General features: G+C 38.8%; 3 protein-coding genes across 3 annotated transcripts in view; all 3 read left to right on the top strand.

The window, feature by feature from the left end:
• Window positions 1–25,079, top strand: part of LOC134749465 (protein VAC14 homolog) — a 429,047-nt gene that overhangs the window by 155,339 nt on the left and 248,629 nt on the right. The window lies entirely within an intron of this gene.
• On the top strand, window positions 432–6,200 carry LOC134749473 (acetylcholinesterase-like). The gene is made up of 4 exons (XM_063684409.1): window positions 432–625; window positions 2,996–3,190; window positions 3,818–5,097; window positions 6,009–6,200. The coding sequence occupies exons 2-4, from the start codon at window positions 3,017–3,019 to the stop codon at window positions 6,172–6,174; spliced, it is 1,620 nt and encodes a 539-aa protein (XP_063540479.1). The 5' UTR covers window positions 432–625; window positions 2,996–3,016; the 3' UTR covers window positions 6,175–6,200.
• Window positions 8,982–25,079, top strand: part of LOC134749488 (uncharacterized) — a 35,707-nt gene continuing 19,609 nt past the window's right edge. The window contains exons 1-3 of the mRNA XM_063684428.1: window positions 8,982–9,023; window positions 16,320–16,505; window positions 23,550–24,817. Coding sequence (XP_063540498.1) covers window positions 8,997–9,023; window positions 16,320–16,505; window positions 23,550–24,817 — 1,481 coding nt within the window. The 5' untranslated portion in view covers window positions 8,982–8,996. The remainder of the gene's footprint in view (window positions 9,024–16,319; window positions 16,506–23,549; window positions 24,818–25,079) is intronic.

Genomic DNA, 25,079 nt, shown 5'->3' with positions numbered 1-25,079 from the left:
TATTTTTATGATATATGAGGCAAACGAGCAGACGAATCGCCGTGATGGTGAGAAATTACCGTCGCCGTCGCGCGCCATCCGACACCAGCAACAACAGAGGGGTTGCAAGAGCGTTGCCGGCCTTTAAGGAGAAGAAGAAGAGAATGATTTCTTCTCACCAATCTAAGGATAATGAGGTAAAGTAGTTTTTTTGAAGACATAATTTAATTCCGCTCTTGGGCACCGAAATGTGGTAATTTTCTTTACATTCTGACGGTTACTAAAACTCGTACATCGTTAGCAAAACCGGTCAGGCACTTACCTACCATCGCTCATAAAGTTAACTGACCTTAAGCCTTATTACAACGACATATAGCCTACCTTTGATTAGTCAAAAGTGTCGCTGTTCGTACATCGTGTATCGTGTTCGCTTTGGCATTGCATACACAAGACCGGTGCGATGTGAACGTGTGTCAAAGTTGAGAATTTCATTTGTTTTGTTCTGTTTAATCTAAGTTGACTTTTTGTATCAAATAGTATCAATGACAGTTGATAGCTGTACTCTAAGTAGGCAATTTTTAAAAGTGTACGTGAAATGTAAAAATTGAAGTGTTATTGTTATTAAATGGAGCTGACAAACAAAGCGGTATGTAAATAATGATTTCAAATGTAGTTTAAGAAAATAGGAAAAACAACCGTAAGTAGCATTTTAAAATTAGTTTGAACTTGGAATTGAATGCGCAAGAAATGAATGAGTTTCCGACAGGTTTCGGAATGTTACAATATGTGCGAAAAACAAGTTTTATTTCAATGAAAAGTTTTTAAGGTAGGATTCTTTTCACTGCTAAGTCCATTATTAGTCCTTAAACATAATTCAGATAAATACATATGATATCAATGATATCACTGATGTAATAATTTGAAATTATTATTATATTATTTTATTGTAAATATTATGCTTGATAGTTACAAGCCTAATGATTTAAGGGCGAAGTGAAAAAAGTAGCAGTAACGATATTAACGATGATCATGACTCGTTTTCGCTCAACCATGGCATTAGTATCTTAAACTCTAACGACTATGGTAATTACCATATAAAGTGTCCAGATTTTATTGCTCTTCAGTGTAATTGGTATTAAGTTTTAGTTTTTAAACACCCCACTTATTGAACAGCTATCAAATATCAATGCTATCATTGTATGTATGCGTTACGAAACACGACAAAAACGTGTGACACACATTTGCTTGCCTGTTAGCGTTCTTTCTACCTGTTGAACAGAATAGATAATAAGTAGAACATTCCTACTTATACAGAGTGGTTTTTCATTGCTATATTTGTGACATTTCCAACCAAAATGTACCACATTGTCGCTTGTCAATAAGGTTGATTTCAATGAAGCTGTATGGAAATAGCGCCTTACTGACAACCGACAATAAGTACCCTTTTGATTGAAAATGGCACATTTATAAACAGCGAGCTGCAAAATTACACAGACATTTTTTTTAGTTTTGCGGCTCGATTTACCTAGCTTACTTTTTTTATGTTAATATTGACAATAAGAGGGAATAAAAAAGGAAGACAGACTGTGTAGAAGATACCCAGCGATCAAAAAATTTGCTGTTTAGCAGAAAAATGAAGATCGGTTAAATAAAAAAGCTATAATTTGCAATATTGCGATTGATCTTAAAACTTATTCGCTACATGACCTACATGTTTATCGGTTAACAAAGTACAGCCAGAGGCAGAGATACCTAATGAAAAAACCGGCCAAGTGCGAGTCGGACTCGCCCACCGAGGGTTCCGTACTTTTTAGTATTTGTTGTTATAGCGGCAACAGAAATACATCATCTGTGAAAATTTCAACTGTCTAGCTATCACGGTTCATGAGATACAGCCTGGTGACAGACAGACGGACAGCGGAGTCTTAGTAATAGGGTCCCGTTTTTACCCTTTGGGTACGGAACCCTAAAAACCACGATTATTACTTTTAATTGGAAAAAATACTGGTTATTTCAAGCGGTATTTTTCCACTTCTTAATATTTCCGGTTATATTAGTAAATAAAAGTAGCATGTTTTCTCATTTTTGTCGTTTTGTCCTCTATCTGAAGTCTTTAAAAGGTTTAAGGAAAATAAAACAATAAATAATATTGACGTAACAAAAGGCTTAAAACAATTCTATTGTTATTAACATTATTTACTTTGATTATTATTTCCTATTCTTCAAGCAATACCGTTGTATTCATAAAAAAACTACAACAAACAAAACTACAAGATGACGTTCTTAGCTAACTTAGCGGTGTCACACGTATTTTTAGTCACTCGCGCGACATGTTTCGAAGAGCCTAGGTCTCTATTTTTAAGCACTAACAGTGCCTGAGTGAGTAACGGTCACGACGGGCGGGCGTCACGTACTGCAGCGCGCCGCGCAGCGCGCGACGAGATAACCGCTAAGTTAGCTAAGTTAGTAATTATGTCTCACGATAGTTTAAATTCGATTAAGATGACATTCCTTTTGTGTTTACACTTCGTTTCTCTATGAATCTATGCCAACACAAAACAACAACAGACTCCAGTAAATAGTGAAGACTGACAAATATAAGACGCCGAGGAGATTTAAAGCCTCTTAAAAGCATTTTAGGCCTATTCTTATATACTGACGCCTCTAGACAGTGACTAGATAGTGTTTTTAGGGTTCCGTGCCTCAAAAGGAAAAAACGGAACCCTTATAGGATCACTCGTGCATCTGTCTGTCTGTCTGTCCGTCTGTCACAGCCTATTTTCTCCGAAACTACTGGACCAATTAAGTTTAAATTTGGTATACATATGTAAGTTTGTGACCCGAAGACGAACATGTAACGTATTTTTTTTACTTTTTCTAAGAGCTCAATAGATGGCGCCCTTAAATAAGAATATACGCCAGAGTTTAAAAAAAATAGCGACACTTGCAACAATGATTCGGTGCACACTGTTATTTGCTGTTATAGATACATAATTGTACACTATGTTCTCAACAGATGTCGCTACTCCGCTAAACCATGTTAAGCACGAAGTGGCTAGTGCTGTGGTCGCTATGGGCAGCGCGGCTGGCGCGGCAGCCGACGGCGCCTCTGCGCGTGAGCAGCGGGGTGCTGCGCGGGAGCTTCGCGCATGACGGCTCGCACGTCGCGTACTTGAGCATACCATATGCCACTGTCAATCGTCGGTTTCAGGTTAGACCATTATTTGATTCAGGTACAGATTAGCTAGTCATTTAGTCATTTATTCCATATTGCATTGTCATGTACATAATAAGGTGTTACATTTTATATAGCCAGTTCATGACACCCTGTAAGGGCACACAATAGTACAGTTTTTCTATTCTATTAATTCTAATTTACACATTGTAATTAAGGTAACATAATAAAATTAACATATTAGCGTATCAGTGGTTTAGTCTAGATAGATAAGGCGTTTATTTGTTGCTGCAATAACACAATAAAATACATTTGCATAAACAAAATAAACAAAGTAGACAAAATAATTTAACATCAAATAATAAAGCAATCAGTATAGTTTGTTATCCCTGTGTGTACTGCGGCAAAGAAAAGGGTATCCAGCATTATTTAGCAATTACTCACGTAATAGATTGAGAAGCAAGTAAATGTCCTATAAATATTCAATAATGTAAAGTACAAAATAGCTAAGTTTAGAATGACCATTAAAATAAACGGTTTACTCTGATTCTATTTCACAGCGAGTTCATTCGATCGAATCGAACAATGTGTCCATACATTTTTGCTCGCCTACAGATATTTTTAATACGAACGGTACTTATAAAACTATTTCGCGTCTTCCAGGCACCCGGACCAGAACCAAAATGGGATGGCATTTTCGAAGCCTACGACGAGAACGTCAAATGCACCCAACGTCTCACCAGCTCCATCATTATGGGCCAGGAAAACTGCCTCGTCCTGAATGTCTACACTCCTCCCCAGTCTTCCCATCCCCAGTCTTCCCTTCCAGTCCTCGTGTTCATCCATGGCGGAGGCTTTAGAGATGGCTCTGGATCTCCTTTCCTCTATGGACCTGAGTATTTAGTCAAGCATGGAGTTATACTCGTCACATTCAACTATAGATTAGAAGTCTTAGGCTTCTTATGTTTAGGCACTAAGGAAGCCCCAGGCAATGCTGGCTTGAAGGATCAAGTTGCAGCTTTAAGATGGATCAAGAAGAATATTAGAGCGTTTGGTGGTGATCCTGATAATGTTACTATTTTTGGAGAAAGCGCAGGGTCAGCTTCCGTTTCCTACCATTTGATATCACCTATGTCGAAAGGACTATTCCATAAAGCCATCATGCAAAGCGGGACAGCGATGTCTCCGTGGAGTTTTCAGTTTGAGCCTTTACAAGTTGCTAAGTCATACGTCCAACAGTTTGGCTACACCACAGAGAATACAAGCGAAATATACAAGACATTGATGACGAAATCCAGTCAGCACTTGATGAAAACTCGAGTACCAAGAAAAGAGGGGGACATAGTTCTATCAGAAAACATTTTCGTGCCTTGTGTCGAGACAAAGATAACAGGCGTTGAGCAATTCTTGCCAGATAAACCCTTTACTCTTATATCTAAAGGGAATTATCATAAAGTGCCAATTATAATAGGGTATAACAATGCAGAAGGGTATATGTTTACTGCTAAAGAGAATGACACAACAATAGCTAAGTTAGATTTTTACAAAGCCTTGCCAAGAGATCTCGACATTAAAGACGAAGAAGAGAAAAGAGCTATAGCTGATAAGTTAAAGCAATTATACATGGGTGATAAAGCCATATCAAAGAAGACTATTGTGGAGTTCTCGCAATATGAAGGTGATACTGGGATTACGTATCCAGTCTTAGCCACAATAGACCTGCTTCTTAAAACAAGTACGGAGCCAATATTTACATATAGATTAGACTATGATGGTTGGCTGAATGTGGCCAAGTTTTTCTGCGGATGGGGGAAAGCTCCTGGAGCTACACACGCTGATGAACTGTTTTATATGTTTAAGCCACTTTTCCCTACTGCTTATTTGATGGAACAAAATATAGTGGATGTTGTTAGTAAAATGTGGACCAATTTTGCAAAATCTGGGTAAGTTTATATACGTATTGGTATCAATGATATCATTATCCTCAAAATTCTACATCCCACGATTGTGCACATAGTATACTTACGTAGTTACAAGATTGTATAGTCTCCACACAGACAGTATGCCTATTAGGAACATTACTTACCTACCATAAAATTTGCAAGTATTATACAATAGACCATTAGCCAATAGCTGCATAATCGCATATCCTTGCCTCGCTATCGCTAGCCTTGTTTTGATGTCATTCCGGCGAGTCAAATATACCTCCAGCTTTAAAAAACATATCCTCCTAAAGCCCACGGTCCTACCAGTAGTAATAATTACTTCAATGTCAATTCAACCATTTTCACATGGAATAGAATTACATTTCTTTTGTTTCATTCGATTTCAAAACAAACGAAATTCAACAAAATTCTTCATCATTGATTTCTAATGAGATGAGGGCTACCGTTTTTGTGTCACCAGTTGGCGCCACTGTGGATGTAGGTCCAGAAAAACAGATCTCAAAATTCTTCTTAATATACCTACACAAAGGTATTTTAACGTCCAAATGTGCCACTTTTCAACCGGTTAATTTTGCAAAAATTTTAGTTGGCACTTTGTTTAAACCACTAACATTTATTGAGCTATATCTATTGTTTACCATGATTAATTAAAGATACACAAAGATTTACCACAATTATGAATAAGGAGTGAAAATTCCCGATAAAAAAGCTTGAAACCCCCAAAACTTCTATGCATTTTACATTTTGAAAGACCTGCATCTACACTAGCGCCCCTAGCGGCGAAATTAAACGCGGTAGTAGTAGATTTTTTTTTGTATTTTGGCCTCAGGAGAATATGTTTTATTTTTTAAACTAAAACATTAAAAACCCCCATTTAATAGATATTATATTGATTGTTTCTCTTGCAGGAACCCGACCCCGGCGCCATCTTCCCGTCTTCCAAAATGGCCGCCAAGCACCCGGACAGACGCCCGTCTTCTAGTCATAGACAAGCACTTCCACTACCGCCCTCTGTGGGAGGAAAAGGCGATGGCATTCTGGAACCAAACGTACAACAAGTTCAGAAGAAAATAATTGTATTATTGTTGTTTTTGTACTAATACTAATTACATTACTTTCGGTTTCGTTAATTATTTTGAACTCAAACATTACCTGTTTACGGCGTTTCGTGTAGCTGATATCAAAGATAGATATAACTCCGTAATAGATGGATACAGTCTAAGGAAAACACGTGCCTCGAAAATCAAGAAAATTTGATTCTCGTTCAGAGGGCGCTACTAGTTTTGGCTTACAGTCGTATAGATGGCGTTGACGGTTTCGTTTGTTATTTAACAATTTTAACGCATATCAGTGAAAGAACATGGGTCAAAATCATAAAAATAATTAATGCAAATAAAAAAAATCATTTATCTATATTTAAATACATTCTATCGTATTTTTATAAATTTTCATTTTTAGTTTTAAAGTGTGTCGACAGATGGCAGTGAATTTACTGGGGTTACAAAATTTACTATGACAGTATCGCTCTAGTATAAGTTACTCTATGCTGATATGAAAGGAGTTTTTAACCTCTACTTATTCGTTTCTTGGAAATATAATTACGAACGGAGCTTAGAGCTCAGTAAATACCTACTTCTTATAAGAATAGAATTTAAAATAAAAGTTTAAGTTCCTAGAAATTTCCTTGCTTAATATAATATGCGAGTAAGGAAGCTTTTGTAGAAAAATTCCATTAACGTTTGTTTCCCAAACTCAAACAAGATAGCGCTAGCAATATAATTAAATTACATGCATTCACAAAATCAGGGAGCCTATTTGATTCGATGAAACGACAGGTGTGACATGGCTACATGAACACTTTCCTTGTTAAAATTAAAAGAAAGTAATCACCATTGTGGTAGCCAGGTCAAATCTTTTATTTTGCTGAGTCAAATAGCCCTCCCAGTACCTATAGTAGTTGCGTTTGTAGTGTTGTACACGACATAAAACGGTCAAATACGGCTTTCTCTGCTAGATATTCTTTTTTGAAAGCAAAGAGATAGGTACGGGCTGAAAAATTAATAATTATCATTAAACACCCAATTACGGCTTTTCATCTAACCGACTTTAAAACTAGAGAAAGAGCTTTTTTCCTATGGTACCCGCATCGTACAAACGTATAGGCACCATGCAGGCACTTACACTACCCATATCCCTTCCCGTATTCTAAATTCTAATGCGATGGAGGATGGAGGCGATGCGGGGCCCCATAAACCCACAAGCGCCACAACAAGCATCTACAACAGGTGGTGTGGCGAATGATGATGATTTTAGACTATTAAAAAATTAAAAATTTTAAAAAAGTGAAATCGTTTTACGATTAATCCCTATTTTCGAGAATCGGTTTTAAAACCAGGTCCATGGTCCATGGGCGTCGGCGCATAATCGGCTGCGCGCGCGCTTGTCTCGAGGCCGCATTGCACTTGTGAAAGGCTGCACATTCCAAACGACAGCCGCCAGCATAAGTAGGTATACCTCTCGCGAATAACGGTCCCTATACTACCTACTTACTTACTCCGTTGGCTCAGTGATCTAAAATTTGACTTGGCCTCCGACACAAGGCAGCATCACTTCTCTCTGTTCTGTGCTACTTCTCGCCAATTTTTACCTCGGAGTTCGCGCAGATCCGCCTCCACCATGTCGCTCCAGCGATACCAGAGGCGTGCGACTGGACGTCCTCCAGCTAGGCAGCCCAGGTATGATCTTTTCACATTCCGATCTTCATCGTTGCTCTCAAACCAACTGAAAATTAAATGATACAATTGGGTTAAATTAATGTCCTTTCTCCACTGCATCACAACTATTAAACTAAAAATTATAATAACTTTCTACGCTATATGCCAAGAAAGTCAATGCCAAAAATAAGGCATTTTTAGTATGAAATTGACTTCCATAACGTTTGGTTCCAGAACGCCATCGCCTTTCCTCCCACAGAGGGCGGTAGTGGAAGTGCTGCATGCTGGTCTATGACTAGAAGACGGGCGTCTGTGCGGGTGCTTGGCGGCCATTTTGGGAGACGGGAAGATGGCGCCGGGGTCGGGTTCCTGCAAGAGAAACAATCAATATACTATCTATTATCCTTTTTGGCGTCCAAATGTTTTTTTGTCTGCATGCTTTTCTTTTTTATGTACTATGTTGTGGCGTCAAATAAATGTATTTCTTCTTTTTATTAAATTAATAACCCCCTACACTATATGCCAAAAAATCCATTTTATGCCAAAAATGTCCCGCATCATTTTGGAAAATAGCTGATATTCTTCAAACTGCTGAATCGATTTCTATCACTAAGCTAGCACTATTCAAACGCTAAGAACCAAGGAAACTCGCTTTCACGTACAAATCCCCATCGAAATCGGTCCATCCGTCACAGACCAATGCCACAGACAGACAGACAGACATTGGCGTCAAACATATAACACCCGGGGGTTATAAAATTACAATACCTATCTCAAAACTAACTCCAAAACTGCATTAAGGGAGCACATATGTATAATACTAGTTTGCTTAACACTCGCTTGCGCTGGGTTACCAATAGGAAAGATGCCCCCGCGCAGTATCGAAGCTGCCTCGCACGCGCCGCACGGGTTTTCACGTGTTTCTCGCGAAGCACCCTAAATACCCGGTTTAATTGACACAAACAAAACATCGCTACATATTGTCTTTGTGCTGCAGATAGATGGCGTTGTGGTAAAAGTTAAAAAGTAACGACATCTTTGGTTTTACTTTAACGCGTAGTTTTACAACTAGATGGCACTTTAAAAATTATGTACAGTTTGTACAGCAATGTTATTGACTAACTGAATTGTCTTGTGATGTGTTGTGAGATTAGGGAGTTTAAAGTACGAGCGGAATCCGCAATGGCGCCGATGGTGAATAGAACAAGTGTAAGTACGAGTACAGGTTGCAGCTAGGGTCAACTATTTACTAAGTTGAAATTATTATCTAAAACTTTAGCAAATTCTAACAAACCAATTCATAAAATCGGCTCAGTAGTTTCGACGCTTCTGTATGTATATTGACTTAGGTAGCCAAACATCTTACAAGACTACTTAGCTACTAAAATAATTTCCCTTTATTTTAGATTTGCAGAAATCAAAGAAAAATACATAATAACCTTTTGCAGCGAATATTTAGTGAAACACTAGTAGTATATATCTATAGGTATTTTGTTCAATTGCATCGTTACATAGACTCAAGGCTAGCTCATTTTGCAATGCTTACTGAAGAGCCATAAAACGTTTACGATAAGTACCGATGCATCTGGGTACAAACCACAAGAGAACCAAGGTCATTGCCACAGCTCATGGCTCCTATATACAATGGGCCATCATACTCACTAAGATTGGCCAGCGTGTAGAGAGGGGAGTGGTGTCGGATGGCTTATGGCGCGGCGGGCGCACCCATTCCATCACGTGCTCTCAACCATCACATGGCCATATCGCTGGTCCAACGCTACCCATTGTGTAGAGGAACCATAACCACCGCATGGCCATCTCGCCTCGCGCCACCTAGGCTCTCGATAATAAATACTTCCTATTTACTTTACATTACAGATGAAAATAGACATCGAGAGCCAGACCTAGCTCCGTAAAGGTCGGTTAAAACTAACGGAACTGTCGCCTGCGGTATTTCCGGACCGATATGACCTTCAAACCTTCAAGAAAAGAGCGTATTCCCATCTTAAAGGCCGGCAACGCATTTACAACCCCTCTGGTGTTGCGGGTGTCCATGGGCGGCGGTAATCGCTTTCCATCAGGTGATCCGTCTGCTCGTTTGCCTCCTATTTCATAAAAAAGAAAAAAAAAGAAAAGGGAAGTTGGCAGCTAACAGTCGATATTGGCACACACGCGAGCTGCAACGTGTTTCTTAAACACGGCATTGGATTGGTCGCTGCCAAGGACCCTTATTATCGAGGCACATTCAGATTGTAGAAATATGATAATGATTTGATATTTAACGGCCTACTAGCCTAGTCGGTAATAATAATGTCTGGGGTGGGGAAGAATACGAAACTGGAGGTCCCGGTTCGAATCCCGTTAATTTATTTGTGTGTTCATCACGAATGTTTGTTTCTGAGTTATGTACCTATTGTACCTATGTTACTTGTATCTAATGTGTCTAAGTATATATTTATCTACTATACACCCTGTTTTTTTTAACTTCGGTAATTTCAAGGGTGCGTGCCTGAGTTCTAATTAAGATAATTTCTCAAAGACACCTTTAGTCTAATTAGCTTCATTTTGAAGATAATCAACAATTTATTTATACCTGAAAAGGCCCGTAAGAAAGGTACGAGCATGTACACTTGCCTTACGGCCTGTTTACCTTAATTTCGCGTTTCTGACCTTACTTTCGACTCGGTACTCTGGCAAGCCAACTTCGTCAATAGAAAAAGACGCGAAATTAAAAATATGAATTGGGTACATAAGAGCCGATCATGGCATAAAAAAAATCTAGGTATCTACGAAATATTTATTAATTAGCGTCGATCGATATAGAAACGGAATTAAACTTCCCATAGAGGAAACATATCCGCGATCGCGATACCGACCAGCAAATATTCGATATTGCCAAACCTGCGCAAGATTGTAACGGGTTGCAACTGTTGCAAGCGTTGCAACACGCGGCATTGGCCGCGGCTGCTGTCAAGGAAACAGCAGTTGTCATTATCAGAGCCTCTAATTCAGAGATATTATGATCTAGTCTATGGTTTTAAGATTTTAAAATCTGCTACGTTTTTGTTGAGTAATGTACGATAGCACTTATTATTTTATATCTTTTTTTCCTGCCAAATTGCAGCTTTCTAGCACGGAGCAAAGCCTCTGACAGACAGACAGACAGACATGGCAAAACTATAAGGGTTTCTAGATGACTACGAAACCCTAAAAAGATTGTAGCTACCTAATAGCACATATGGCGCACTGATTTGTATTAGGTTAGGTATTCAAGCCAAACAAATTTATATATTATTATTTTAACATAAATAAAAAAGCCCTTGGAAACCGTGACCGCAACGCATCTGAGTGATAACAAGTCAATGACCCTTGATTGCGACATCTTAATTTTGTGTGCTTATCGAAACGAAGTCCATTAAGAGTCAACTACCGCATCGGACCGAGCCGTTATCAATATGTCAACTCGGACGACTTCCTTAATATCAAAAGGAGCTGATTCAGATTTCACAACCAGTTGATAATGTGAATTCGTGCGTGAGATGTACACGCCAATCATCAAGAGTAGACGAGCGTCAAGGTCGTATCAAAACTAGTTCAAAAAGTAACAAGTTGTTCAAGCTGAATCAGGCTCCAGAGCCAATCAGATAAAAAAATCTGAAAAATTGGGTAGGTACCTAATTATCTTTCATTTATAACTATGAAGGAAAACTACTAAGTATGAAATTAGAAAAAAAACATTAAACAATTACAAGTAGAACTCATTAAAATTTTGGAAACTTTCCAATGCTACATTGCTTTTATGTTACTTACACCCACCTACACGGTTTTTGAGGAAGGATTTTCCTGATAGGACCCATCTCCTCACGAGCCTAGTTTATAAAATCCCATCATAAACAACATCACAATGTAAATCGATTGGCATAAATATAAATAATCACAAGTCCAGCGCATTAGCAAGTTAAAAAAAAAGTTAACGACTTTCTGACCTCCGCATAATTGTGAGCGGTCCGCCTTCAACGTGAGATCACATGGTCTGGACTCACACGTGTTACTAGCCAAAAGAATTTGGACCTTTTTATGCAGTTATAACATTCTATATTTCAATGGCAGCGGCTCACTGCGCCGCGAGCGCGCTGTTCGGTCTGTCATTTAAATATAGAGTCTAACTACAGTTTATAAGGTTCAATTTACTTCGTTTAAAGTAAGACGCACCCTAACTCAAGTCTGAATGTGATACGAGGAGTTTAAGCTCGGCAGGCTGCCGGCGCGCGCGCTTACGAGAAAACGTAGAAAACGTAGTGGAAATTGTGGAAGTGTAGTGATTGATGGAATTTTGAATTAATTCTAAATAGGTAGGTTTGGTTTGTTATCAGTGTTGTGACGTAAAATATTTCAAACTTTGTTTTGGTTGAGTATCATTGATTTGTTTAGTGATATCACTGATATCCTATCGATTGCTCCTTTATTTTTGTTTTTGATGGTACTTAATAGGTTTTAAATTTGATGACATAAACATTGAGTAACATAACAATAAAATTTAGCATTACCTTTAGCATTATTTTTATACTGTAACCGAAACTTTGCTCGCACTACCGAAAACATAGTTTCGGCTCGGCCTAAAGGTTTGGCAATGTTTTCGGACGAAGCGAAACATGATTTTTCCCCTCACTAGCTCGGAAAGTTGTCGTTTATCCTTCAATACAAGCGGGGAAAAACGCGTTTTATCCTCTAGTGGGGAAAGTAATTTGACCTTGGATGGAGCGTGTTTAAGTAGCTTGACAGATAACAAAACGTAAAACGCTCATGATAATGGTTTGTTCGATATTAATTATCATTAAATAAATGGTTTGAGAATCTAATAAAAAATACCAAATTTAGCTTTATTTCATGATTTTAAGTCATAAACCTTAAAATTCTATAAGAAACGTTTGTTTTTTTTATAATGATGTTAAATATTATTCTGAACGCACAATTTGAGTCGATGCAATTTCAAAACGCATCGTTGACATTTCATACATCAGAAATGTCAACATTGTCAACAATTCTTTTACTTAAAACCTTTTCACACCGACTCGCGTAAAAATACACAACTTTCAGAGTTTTCTGTTATAATATTCTGTTATAAGAAATGAGTGATTTCAGTGATGAAGATGATCTAACGCCTGTGGATGTTGCACTTTCCTCGCTATAGTGAGGTGAAAAGTTTTGTGTTACACACGGGCGCAAATGTATTTTACTTCTCGTGTGTTGAAACACTCGCGGGTAAAATACAACTTTGCACCCTTGTATAACAAATAACTATTTTTGCCTACCATAACCAACACAACAATTTGGTTACAAATTCATTTATATACTTTAAAAGTCACTGCACCTACTTAATCTTTCTGGATTAACCCATTGGTTGTCTGGTAGAGAATGCCTTAAGGCATTAAGTCCGCCTTTTGTACCTTCATGTATTTTGCAATAAAACTTTCTTCTTCGTCAACTTAGGTATATAAATATGTATAGTATCTATGTATGTATGTTTGTTTGTATTAAGTATATGTGTAAGTTTATCAATATTATATTCAAATGAATAGTCTTGGTTACAAATTTATTTACTTTAAAAGTCACTGCATCTATTTAATCTTTCTGGTATAACCCATTGGTTGACTGGTAGAGAATGCCTTAAGGCATTAAGTCCGCCTTTTGTACCTTCATGTATTGTGCAATAAAGTTTAAATAAATAAATAAAGTTTAAATAAATAAATAACCGAAACCGAAACTTCGGACACTAGTCGGTAATTTGAGCTGTTTTTCAAGATCTAAGATGAAAAGATGATCAATAGTCTAAATCGAATCAAGGCGGTTTTTATCTTAATTTTTCATTATTAGTTAGTTAGTATCAAATATCGTTAGTTAGTTCTACAATTAATTGTCATGTTATTGTTATTCATCTTTGTTGTTTTTAAATTGCAACTGTGTTTTGCTTCGATACTGTTCAATATACTTAGGTACTTGACATAGAAAGATAACAGATAATCTTGTAGGAATTAAATAAATAAACAAACAAGCCATGAACCTAATAGCTAATAACAATTAATAACACGACTTTGCTCACCATTTTGCATTAGGAAGGTATACAATATACATATGTACATCTGCGTCCAAGAATACCTTTATCTTGGCCAAATAGCGCGCAGGCAGGTTTTTCCAGGCGCGGCAGGACAAAGAAGTCAAAACGCCTGGAAGAGCTATTGGTCAATGAAACACCTGATGAAGGGAGACCTACCTCTGTCACTCAAGCGTAGGCTTATGGACATGTGCGTACTTCCAGTTCTCACCTACGGTGCTCAGACCTGGTCCTTGACGGAAGCTCAGAAGTCCAAACTCGGGGTTTGCCAGAGAGCTATGGAGCGCAGCATATTAGGTGTAAAATAAAGAGATCGAGTCCGAAACACCACGCTGCGCTCTTAAGACTCAAATAATAGACGTAGCTCGGAAAGCGGCCAAGTTGAAATGGGACTGGGCTGGTCATGTCTGCCGAATGCCGGATGACTTGTGGGCCAAGTTAACCACGGAGTGGGAGCCCCACGAGTCTAACCGGGGATCCGGCAGACCTCGTCTGCGATGGCGGGATAACTTGGACTCCTTCTTGACAGGCTGGCCGGATATAGCATTAAACAGAGACGAGTGGAAAAAGAGGGGGGAGGCCTTTGCCCAGCAGTGGGACACAGTGGGCTCTGAATAATAATAATAACATCTGCGTTTATTTTTGACTGTTTCTATATTTTTTTAGCTGTGTGGGGTGATTTCTATTCTGTTGTCGATTTTTTTTCGTCAGATTTTGAATAAATTTGATGTTCCAAAAATACCATACTTTTTCGTAACTCAACGATTAATTTATTTAACCCTATATTTCATACGAAGCCAGCTGGCAGTTACAACATTGAACTCAATTGACATCTGTTACGGTTAAATTTTAAACAAATATTTTTATGACATGCACCGGCGGTAAATTTAAAAAAAGTTTTTTTTTTTCGCCATAACCATATTTTTTTTCACCTCAGCAGCTGGAACAAGCCTACTTTCGTCACTCCCTGGAGTGAGGAAATGAGGAAAGTGCGACTTTCCTCACTCCAGGGAGTGAAACAATGTAGCTTTTTAATTTAGTGGAGGCCATGAACTTCATACTTTTATTTCATTTTTTTACGGTACGGTACGTTACGGTACGGTACGGTACGGTACGGTACGGTACGGTACGGTACGGTACGGTACGGTACGGTCCGGTCCGGTCCGGTCCAGTCCGGTCCGGTCCGGTCCGGTCCCGTCCCGTATCGTATCGTATTATATAATAATTTTTTTTTTCTGTTTATTCTGTGTAATTCGAAATACATTTTAACCTTTAATATGTTCTCACTACTGAGGTGAAAAATTATGTGTGCAACACGAGAGCAAAGTTATTTTACATCTCGTGTTTTTTAGTCCCTCGCTATGCTCAAGATTCTACCTTAGAATCTTTCGCTTTCTCGGGACTCAAAATAAACATTCGCAAGAAAAACCAACTTTCCTCTCTTGTTGCACAAATAACTATTTTTACATTAAAATAAAAATCGACACGTAGGTAAGGTATATCATATACTTAATCTTGATCTTGGTTTTTTACAAAGCTTATTTTTTTCTTTATCAATAACCGTACATAGGTATAATTAATTACTCTTACCTACATACATAGTTTGTAATAATTATCACGTCCAAGATAAGATACATATTATTTACGTCTCTTTGTATTGATTTGCTTTAACGCTGAGCAAGTCAAGAATACTTAGCACATATACTTACTTATGGGCAATGTGAATGTCATCTCGCTTTGCGTGGTAGGGCACAGTACAGCGGATGTCATTCCAGATCTAGAGCAGAGCCCAACTTGAGAAGTACCTCCACCTTACAGAAAACCACAGCCAAATATCACTATACCCTACTCATAGTGTTGTGTTCCTGCCGGCGGTGAGTAAGGTTGCCAGAGCTCAACGAGGGTGCGGAGCTGCGGAGTGTTAGGGTCGGCAACGCGCATGTAGCTCCTCTGGAATTGCAGGCGTACATAGGCTACGGAGACTGCTTAACATCAGGCGGGCCGTATGCTTGTTTGCCACCGACGTAGTATAAAAAAGTAGGTACCCGTATTGTTAGATGTTGAGGATATCTCAAACGGTCTTTTAGTTTTATTTTTAAAATATCTGACAAGTGACAGATGGTTTGCCGCGGTTTTGGACAATAATGACATTGACAAGAGATTAAGTTAAGACAGAGAGAAAAACGCAAGTTGTTGAATAAGAGATTTGTATTGTTTTAATTATAGAAAACTCAAAATAAATAATCTATTGTAAACTAATTTGGAGTTTTAGTGAGTGTCTTTTAGTATTGACTTTTTCAACACATTCATACCTTTTTAATTAAGTCTTTAAGTAATCATCGTTTTTGTGCTAAATCATAAAATAACTATAGCGAAACTATATTACTTTTCAGGTGGCGGGCCGCGACATGAAGTGGCTAGCACTGTTCTCGCTGGTAGCCGCAACAGTTTTGCAGCAGCCAGCTCCGCTTGTGCGCACACGCAGCGGCTATGTGCGCGGGCGCGTGTCGCGCGACGGCAGGCTTGTAGAGTACTTGGGTATTCCTTATGGGACGGTCAACGATGAGAATCGATTCAAGGTGAGATTCCTTCACGGGACATTAGGGCCTAACTAAGATGAATAATATCGTACATCGAAAAACGCCATAGAAAAGAAAAATGTTTTCGAATCTTTCCTTGACTTGTGCTACGGCATTGCTAAAAAATATATAAAAAATAAAATATATAAAATATATAAAAGATATGATAAAAAATGTTTTTATTGCACAGAAAGACCAAAACTGTAACCGCCAGAGTACACCCTGGAGTCAGCTCTCAGCGATAACCCAGTTTAATATTTATTTACGGAGCCTGCTGGTTCAGAAATCCAATTCCTCCCCCTGTGGGACGTAGTCGGAGCGTAAAACAAACACCACTTAATCAGATTCTTATTTATTTAGCACTAGAAACTACTATTAACACACTCAGTCTAGACCTTAGGCACTAACTTTAAGCACTAAAAATACTAACACTATAGGTCAGGTTGGGTTGCTTTTTGCTAAATTTCATAATTCTAGGTCAACGAGAACTCTTCTATAGGTTCAATTCCCTTGCGAGCGTCAAAATATGCGGTCTTGACTTGACAGATGGGTAGACGGACAACAAAGTGGTATAAGGGTTCCGTTACTCGTAACGTAGATAGGTACAGATTGACTTTGTTATGTCTGACCAGACTGAAGAATATGAAGGTCATACCTGTGGTCATACTAAACAATTTTTACTATGGGACCTACCCCGAAAACGCAAGATATAAGATCTGGCCACGTCATATACAGTATCGTGGCCAGATCAGAATTCATCATGTAATGATGTGGCAATCATTTTATTATTATTTTTTATTTTTATTAAATGATCGGTTGGTCACATCATGAAAAAGTCAGAACTGACAAGGATATATCATGATCAATTCTAAAATGGCATTTAATGAAATGAACAAAATCTATGATGGTCACGAGTGTCACGACATTATAATATACTAGCGGTGCAATGCTGATATGTATATATTATACATAATAAACCTTCTTCTTGAATCACTCTATCCATTAAGAAAAACCGCAACTAAATCCGTTGCGTAGTTTTGAAGATCTAACCATACATAGGGACAGACAGACAGCAGGAAGCGACTTTGTTTTATAATATGTAGTGATGTAATATATCGAAATATAATTTTGCGCTAGCAACCTGTATGACCACGACAAGGTCGTAGAGCGCATAGCACAACATGTCGAAACGAAGGTGCCCTTACCTACACTACGAATTGGAGAAACGACAGTAAACAAGTAATCGCGTTTCCAAGGCAGTGCCACTGGCAAGGACATAGTTATTCGGTCACTGCATATTTTCATTGCAATTATCATTATAGATATTATTATTTCCTTTATTTATTTTGAGTCTTAGGTTAGGGTTTTATAACATGCATATAAAAGTAAAATACAAAAACACTTACAAAACATTACAAAAAATATATAAACACATTATAAAAAACCTAACCTAGGGTGCCGCCGGCAGCGGGGCAGGGCCCAAGCTGCCGGTGGTCAGGGCCGCAGAGAGAGGAACCGGCGGACTATCCGCGCCGTGTCCAAGATCACCGCCTTCTGCATCCAACCACCTAGCGAGAGTCTCTCAAGGTGTTGGTCGAGACTCTTCGCTATGAGACCGTTCGCTGAAATATAAATATTATTATTATTATTTTATTAAAAAAAGGCAAGCATTTGACCGCAAGCTCACCTGATGGTAAGTGCCGATGCAGTCTAGGATGGATCATGCTTACCTAAAAGATGTCTATTCACTCTCGATTTAAAAAGATCCAAGTTATAGTGGACTGGGAATATATTTGCAGGAAGTGAATTCCACTCCTTAGCCGTTCGCATGATAAAGCTGGATGCATAGCGCTTAGTACGAATCAGTGGCAGAGTAACGACGTAAGGGTGAAACGCAAGTCCGCGTCTAGTCCCACGGTGGCAGAATGGAGATGGGGGGATTAAATTATGTAATCCCATCGCACACTCCCCGAAATGTATCCTGTAGAACACCGATAAACAAGCTACCTTTCTACTATTATAGTCTACTAGCGACCCGCCCCGGCTTTGCACGGGTGCAATGCTGATGTATTATACATATAAACCTTCCTCTTGAATCACTCTATCTATTTAAAAACCGCATCAAAATCCGTTGCGTAGTTTTAAAGATCTAAGCATACATAGGGACAGACATCCATCCAGACAGCAGGAAGCGACTTTGTTTTATGCTATGTAGTGACTAGCCTCTACCTACGACTTCGTCTGCGAGGTATGATGATGATTGATAACCGGCCAAGTGCGAGTCGGACTCGCGCACTAAGGGTTCCGTACCATTATGCAAAAACGGCAAAAAAAAATCGCTTGTTGTATGGGAGCCCCATTTAAATATTTATTTTATTCTGATTTTAGTATTTGTTGTTATAGCGGCAACAGAAATAATTCATCTGTGAAAATTTCAGCTGTCTATCACGGTTCATGAGATACAGCCTGGTGACAGACAGACGGACAGACAGACAGACGGACAGTGGAGTCTTAGTAATAGGGTCCCGTTTTTACCTTTTGGGAACGGAACCCTAAAAACTATCCTATATCCTTCTTCAAGCTTCAAACTATCTCGATACCAAAATATCATCTTAATCGGTACCTCTAGTGTATCATTCGATAGCGTGATTCGATTTTGTATGGGGTTTTGAGTTTCCAAAACATCCCGCTTGGCGCGCTGTTCAAAATCCCATACAAAAATAGACATAACGCAAACGCGAACGCACGTCACGCTATTGAATGTATACTGTTAAAGTAATACACCAATCATCATCAAATAAAGGATTTAATACATAGACATAGTATATACAAGTAGTTATAGACGCGCCACCGAGAGACCGGGGGTAAGAGAAAGAATATTCATATAAAATTTGGGCAGCATAGGATTTTTTCTCTTTCACTCTTATATATTTCGGTATTTCGCCATCGCCTCCTACCTACGATGCCACCCGGTCGGTGATAAGGACAAAGCATATGGCACTATTTTCTGTTTCCTCTCATAGGAATCGCAATAAGACTATCTTTCTCTATCAAAGAGTGTCAGGCCCTCGGATTTAATACAATAAAAACAGACATCTTGGGAAACTCCACTAGGCGACGCCATTACTGCTCATATGTCAAGTACTACGTGCTTGCCGCGCTATATAGTGATGTATCCATTTCCAATACCGATTGTATAGCTGCACTCGCGAAAGCCTCATTATCGGTTATTAACTTGTAATACAAACGGATGTCACTTTTTGACAGCTTTTGTTAGAAAGGGACTTCCACTTGTATTACAAGCTATACAAGCTTTTGAGAAAAGGGCCCCAGGGGTTCGGTTCAGCCGCGCACGTGAAGAACTAACAGACAGAAAAGTAGGGATTTATTACAGCTGCTTCGGCACGGTGACATTTGTCAGTTCTATAATTTTTAACTGATTTAAGATTTCGAAGCTCGGAATTCCCAATTCACCTGGATATTTTTTGAGTATTTTCCCCAATGTCTCGAAAACAGCTAGGCCGATTTAGATTTTGCTATTTTCATTTGATAGTACTTAATAGTCAAAGCCATTGATAAGGATTAGTTTTTGTCAAAATCATCATTCTACGCGACCGAAGACGCGGTAAAAAGCTAGTTTTTTTCATAAAACGTGCTCATTAGGGTTCCGTACCAAAAGGGTAAAAACGGGACCCTTTTACTAAGATTCCGCTGTCCGTCTGTCCGTCTGTCCGTCTGTCTGTCTGTCCGTCTGTCACCAGGCTGTATCTCATGAACCGTGATAGCTAGACAGTTGAAATTTTCACACATGATGTATTTTTGTTGCCGCTATAACAACAAATACTAAAAAGTACGGAACCCTCGGTGCGCGAGTCCGACTCGCACTTGGCCGGTTTTTATTACTCGTGCTCTACTTAGTTGTACAAAGTTGCTATTAACTTAATTCCTAGGTATAGGTCATTTAGCTAAAGCCCCTTTTGCTTGTGTGAGTAATGTGTATTGATAGACGTTCCATATTTAAAATTTGTAATATGACGTAAGGTTTGCAAGATTTTTTTGGTTAGTTAAGAAGTTTGATAATTTTTTAATTCAACATTTAGGATTTGCAGTAAGTTTTAATAAAAAATTAAAGCGAAGTTGCATGGGGACGAGCGGAGAAATCAGGTTTTACGATTTTTATTTTTACCTACCAACTTTAAAACATATCTTACGCAACTCCGTTTCTTGGTAAAATTATTCTTTTTATATATTTTTGGGCGCTGTTGGGCACCCGTTGGTAAAATTATGGTATATCTATTAAAACTATCTAGTTTTGGCTACCCTTATTTTCAATGAATTCCAACATTAATAACGGGGTTTTTTTGATTAATTTAGTTCACTCATAATTTATTTTTTATTAAGATTAATGAGAAAGAATTGTCAAAGCTAAGTAATATATTTAACGCGTTTTTGTAAACTGTACAAAACTACATGCAAGGGGATATAGGTACCAGAATTACCGGTTATTAAATACGACCTAAATGAAGGACAATTACTGCAGAATTACAGGGCATTATTGACCATCACGTTGCCTTGCCCGTGTCGATTAAAGGTCTTATTCGGATGACGACTGTAGCAGCATAACTGCAACACTTGCAACTTTACTGCTGCGGCGAAAAGCGGGCAATGTCACAGACTGGACTTCCGGTAGAATTTGAAAATCGCGGAGTCGTCTCGAAAATATTTGTGTCATTTTCAAGCAAAAGGTACCACATTCAATGTGGTACCTTTTGCTTGAAAATGACACAACCACATTATCTCTTGCCAGAAGGACGCTCTGACTGGTTTTTCGATACAAGCAATTTTCGTTCTTATGGTAAGCGACAATGTGGTACCTTTTGCTTGAAAACGTCACATTTTTTGTTTTTTATTGTTCCGTAGTCAACTAGGAAGTAGAAACCCTTATAGTTTCGCCATGTCCGTCTGTCTGTCCATCTGTTCGAGGCTTAGCTCCGTGTTCGTTAGTGCTAGTCAATAAATGCGACAAAGTCGTACAATAAAATCTCAAAAAAAATTTTTTTAGGTTACCTCCCTACACGTAAAGTTAGATTTAACCCTACGTGTGGGGTATCGTTGGATAAGTCTTTCAATTTTTGATAAAGGGAATATTATCGGAAATAATCGCTCCTAAATAAAAAAATCGCTCCGAAAGAAGAATAATGGACTGAATTTTCTAATAGCTGCAGTGCCTAATGAGGAAATGACAGGGAGAATGACAGCGCCAGCGTTAACGCTGCCGCAGTAACGTTGCAACAGTAATGCTGTTGCAGTCGACATTCGATTGTCACCATAAAGTAAACTGTAAAAAGGAAAATTTATATCCTTTTCCTTATAAAGATTATTTGCATTTTTCCTTAATTTGTGTCGAAAGGACAACTACCTGTCATCATTATAAGGAAAAGTGCAACAATAGAGGGTATTACTGCAATGTTTTGCCACCAGAGTGCAGTACTAGCCCCTTTGTAAACCATAGAGTAACATACATAAAGTACGTGCCTTTAACAGTTTTTTGACAAGTTTTCAGAGTTTCAGAGCCAATAAATTATGACATTGATGCATCAAGGCGGTTTGTTTACAGGGGACCTACCGGGAAACGCGAATCCGAAATTTCGCCATCTGCCTCTTTATCACTCGAATATGCAAGAGTGACAGAGATGTTAGATAACGAAAATTTGATTTTCAATGTTAGATTTTGGTAGTGGCACCCTCTACGCAGTTTCGCGTAATATTCCCTGTTGATTTGTTTGTATTTATTTTTCGTATTATTGTTGAAGATCCTTCATAAAGGATGACTCACGTTAGACCGGGCCGTGACCGGGCCGGAGCTTCCGGCGCTTCGTTTTCTATGGAAAGTATCACTGATCACCTGTCCTGTCATAGAAAAGTAAGCGCCGGAAGCTCCGGCCCGGTCACGGCCCGGTCTAACGTGAGTCATCCTTAAGATCTCATTGTTTTAGTTAAGTTAAAATACGAGTACATGCTTTAATCAATTAGTATTTTGTGCAGCAGCTAGATACATAATAATCGAGTTCGACTCGTTTTGTAACTTCCGCCCTCGAATTTTTTCACAAAAGTTAATCACTCCCTACTTAGAATGTCACCATGTATACCTAATAATGTTCGCGTTACCTGTGTAAGGTATTACATATTATCGGTACCATTTGTCATTTGTTATAGGTCATGTTTAATTTAGTCAAAACACAATTAAATACGATAAGGCATCGTGGAAATCCACTACTTATTCTAAGATAAATAAAGAAAGTCTTGGGTTTTCTTTTATGAAATAGAAAGCAAACGGGCAAACAAATGGCAAACAATTGCAACACCAGATGGGTTGCAAGTGCGTTGCCGCCCTTAAAGATGGGAGCACGCTCTCTTCTTGAAGGTTTGGAGGTCCGAAAATACCGCGGGCGACAGTTCATTTCACAGTTTAGTTGAGCGAGGCAGGAAGTTTCTGGAGAAACGCACACTTGCAATTTACACAATGGTACCTAGTGCCAAAGTAGGGTCTCTACTGTTTGACATAATTATTGAAAGTCATAATGTAATGATTGTCATATTATCTCTCTCATAATTTGGTTTTTCTCAGAAACGCGTAACTTTTCAGGATTGCCATAAAACAAACCTAACCTAACCTATCTATAGGATAACCCGAGGAAAATCCTGAAAAGTTAACGGTTTCAGAATTATGACTAATGATAATATGACAATCATTACATTATGACTTTCAATAATTATGTCAATCAAAGGGACCCCGCTAAAGGGTATTGCGGCGAAATTGAGAACGAAATGATTATCAGTGTTAATAATATGGTTTTTTTGTTAAAAAAAACTTCAGTTTTGATGCAAGCTTTTATCGTCGACTGTACGGTAAATTATTTGAATTTGAAATTCCGATTTCAAATTCAAATAATTTTCATTCAAATTTCCGAATATGCCGCTGGACACCCTGTATAAAAAGGACTTTGTGATACATCATATAACTCTTATATTTCCCTCTTCCAGGCTCCGCTGCCCCCGCCAGCCTGGGACGGCGTGTTCGAAGCCGTGAACACCAATACGCGGTGCCCGCAGACCATCATGGGCACCGTCATCATCGGCAACCCCGACTGCCTTAAGCTCAACGTCTACACCCCCACCAGGATCAGGGGTAAACTCCTCCCAGTCATGGTCTATATACATGGAGGATGCTTCTTTGAGGGAACTGGCTCAGCCTTTCTCTACGGAGCTGATTACTTCGTCGACCACGGAGTTGTGTTCGTTGGCATCAACTATAGATTGAACGTTGAAGGTTTCTTATGTTTAGGAACAGAGGATGCGCCGGGAAATGCTGGACTCAAAGACCAGGTAGCTGCGTTGAGATGGATCAAAGATAACATAGAAGCTTTTGGAGGAAATCCGACTAGCGTGACGCTGTTTGGAGAAAGCGCTGGCGCTGTTTCTTCGTCGTTTTTAGTGCTTTCACAAGCCGCTAGAGGACTCTTCCATAGAGTGATACTTCAAAGTGGGTCCACGCTTGCACCCTGGGCTTTGCAGCATGACCCTATAAGGACAGCTAGCGCTCTAGTCAAACAATTCGGATATTATACCAAAGATCCTTACGAAATATACGATATTTTAAGAAACAAAACCGTAAACGAACTAATAAAAGTTAAGGCTTTTGAAAATCAAAACTACGTCTCATCTGACACGCTCTTCGTACCTTGCATTGAGAAAAATCTGCCAGGAATCGAATCCATAGTCACTGAATACCCTACGAGTATAATCGAATCTGGACACTACACCAAATTGCCTATGATAATAGGCTTTAACGACAACGAAGGAATATACTTTGTAGCTAAAGATTACGGAAATAGTCTGAAATCGATAGATCCCAAAGAAAATTTACATCTAGATTTAGAGTTTCCTACAGAATTGGATAGGAACAGCACAGTAGAGATAATAAAGAGTCATTACTTTCCCCCAGAAAAAGACGAACTAATCCTTAACATGGTGGATTTGTATTCAGATTTGCACTTCAAGTTTCCATCAGTAATCGAGTCGGACTTGTACGCAAAGACGACAGATAAGCCCATATACTTCTACCTGTTCAAGTACGGCGGGTACAGAAACATGGCGAAGATCATCGTGGGGTACGGGGCGACGGGAGGGGCGTCTCATGCAGATGAGCTGTTCTACTTATTCAAGCCTCATTCTATCCCGTTCCCGCATCAGCTGGAGCGGCGCATGATCAAGCGCATGGTCACGCTATGGACTAACTTCGCCAAATACGGGTGAGTTATGCTATCTATAGTTTATTCTACAATTCACAATAAAACCTTAAGCGTCAGTCGTAAGTAATCGCTCGTCTCTAATTTTTGGGAGTTGGTTGCTACAGCGGGCTTCAGGCATCTTTAAAATGAAATCCATGTTTTTAATATGTTAGGTAATCATCTTTAGGTTGAGTATTATTTGCCAGGTGAAAAAGTAGGTATGTACCACTACCAAACTGCATATTTTAAGCATGACGTTTTAACGCATTTACACCAGTGCGAT

Source organism: Cydia strobilella, chromosome 18, assembly GCF_947568885.1.
Source record: "Cydia strobilella chromosome 18, ilCydStro3.1, whole genome shotgun sequence".
Taxonomy (NCBI): domain Eukaryota; kingdom Metazoa; phylum Arthropoda; class Insecta; order Lepidoptera; family Tortricidae; genus Cydia; species Cydia strobilella.
The sequence above is the reverse complement of the archived record's forward strand: the minus strand, read 5'-3'. Positions and strand labels throughout refer to the sequence as shown.

Bases quoted from the DNA above. Each gene is read 5' to 3' on its own strand.
- LOC134749473 (XM_063684409.1), top strand. From the start codon at position 3,017: ATGTTAAGCACGAAGTGGCTAGTGCTGTGGTCGCTATGGGCAGCGCGG. The intron at 3,191-3,817 runs GTTAGACCATTA...CGCGTCTTCCAG, and splicing joins CTGTCAATCGTCGGTTTCAG to GCACCCGGACCAGAACCAAA. The intron at 5,098-6,008 runs GTAAGTTTATAT...TTTCTCTTGCAG, and splicing joins ACCAATTTTGCAAAATCTGG to GAACCCGACCCCGGCGCCAT.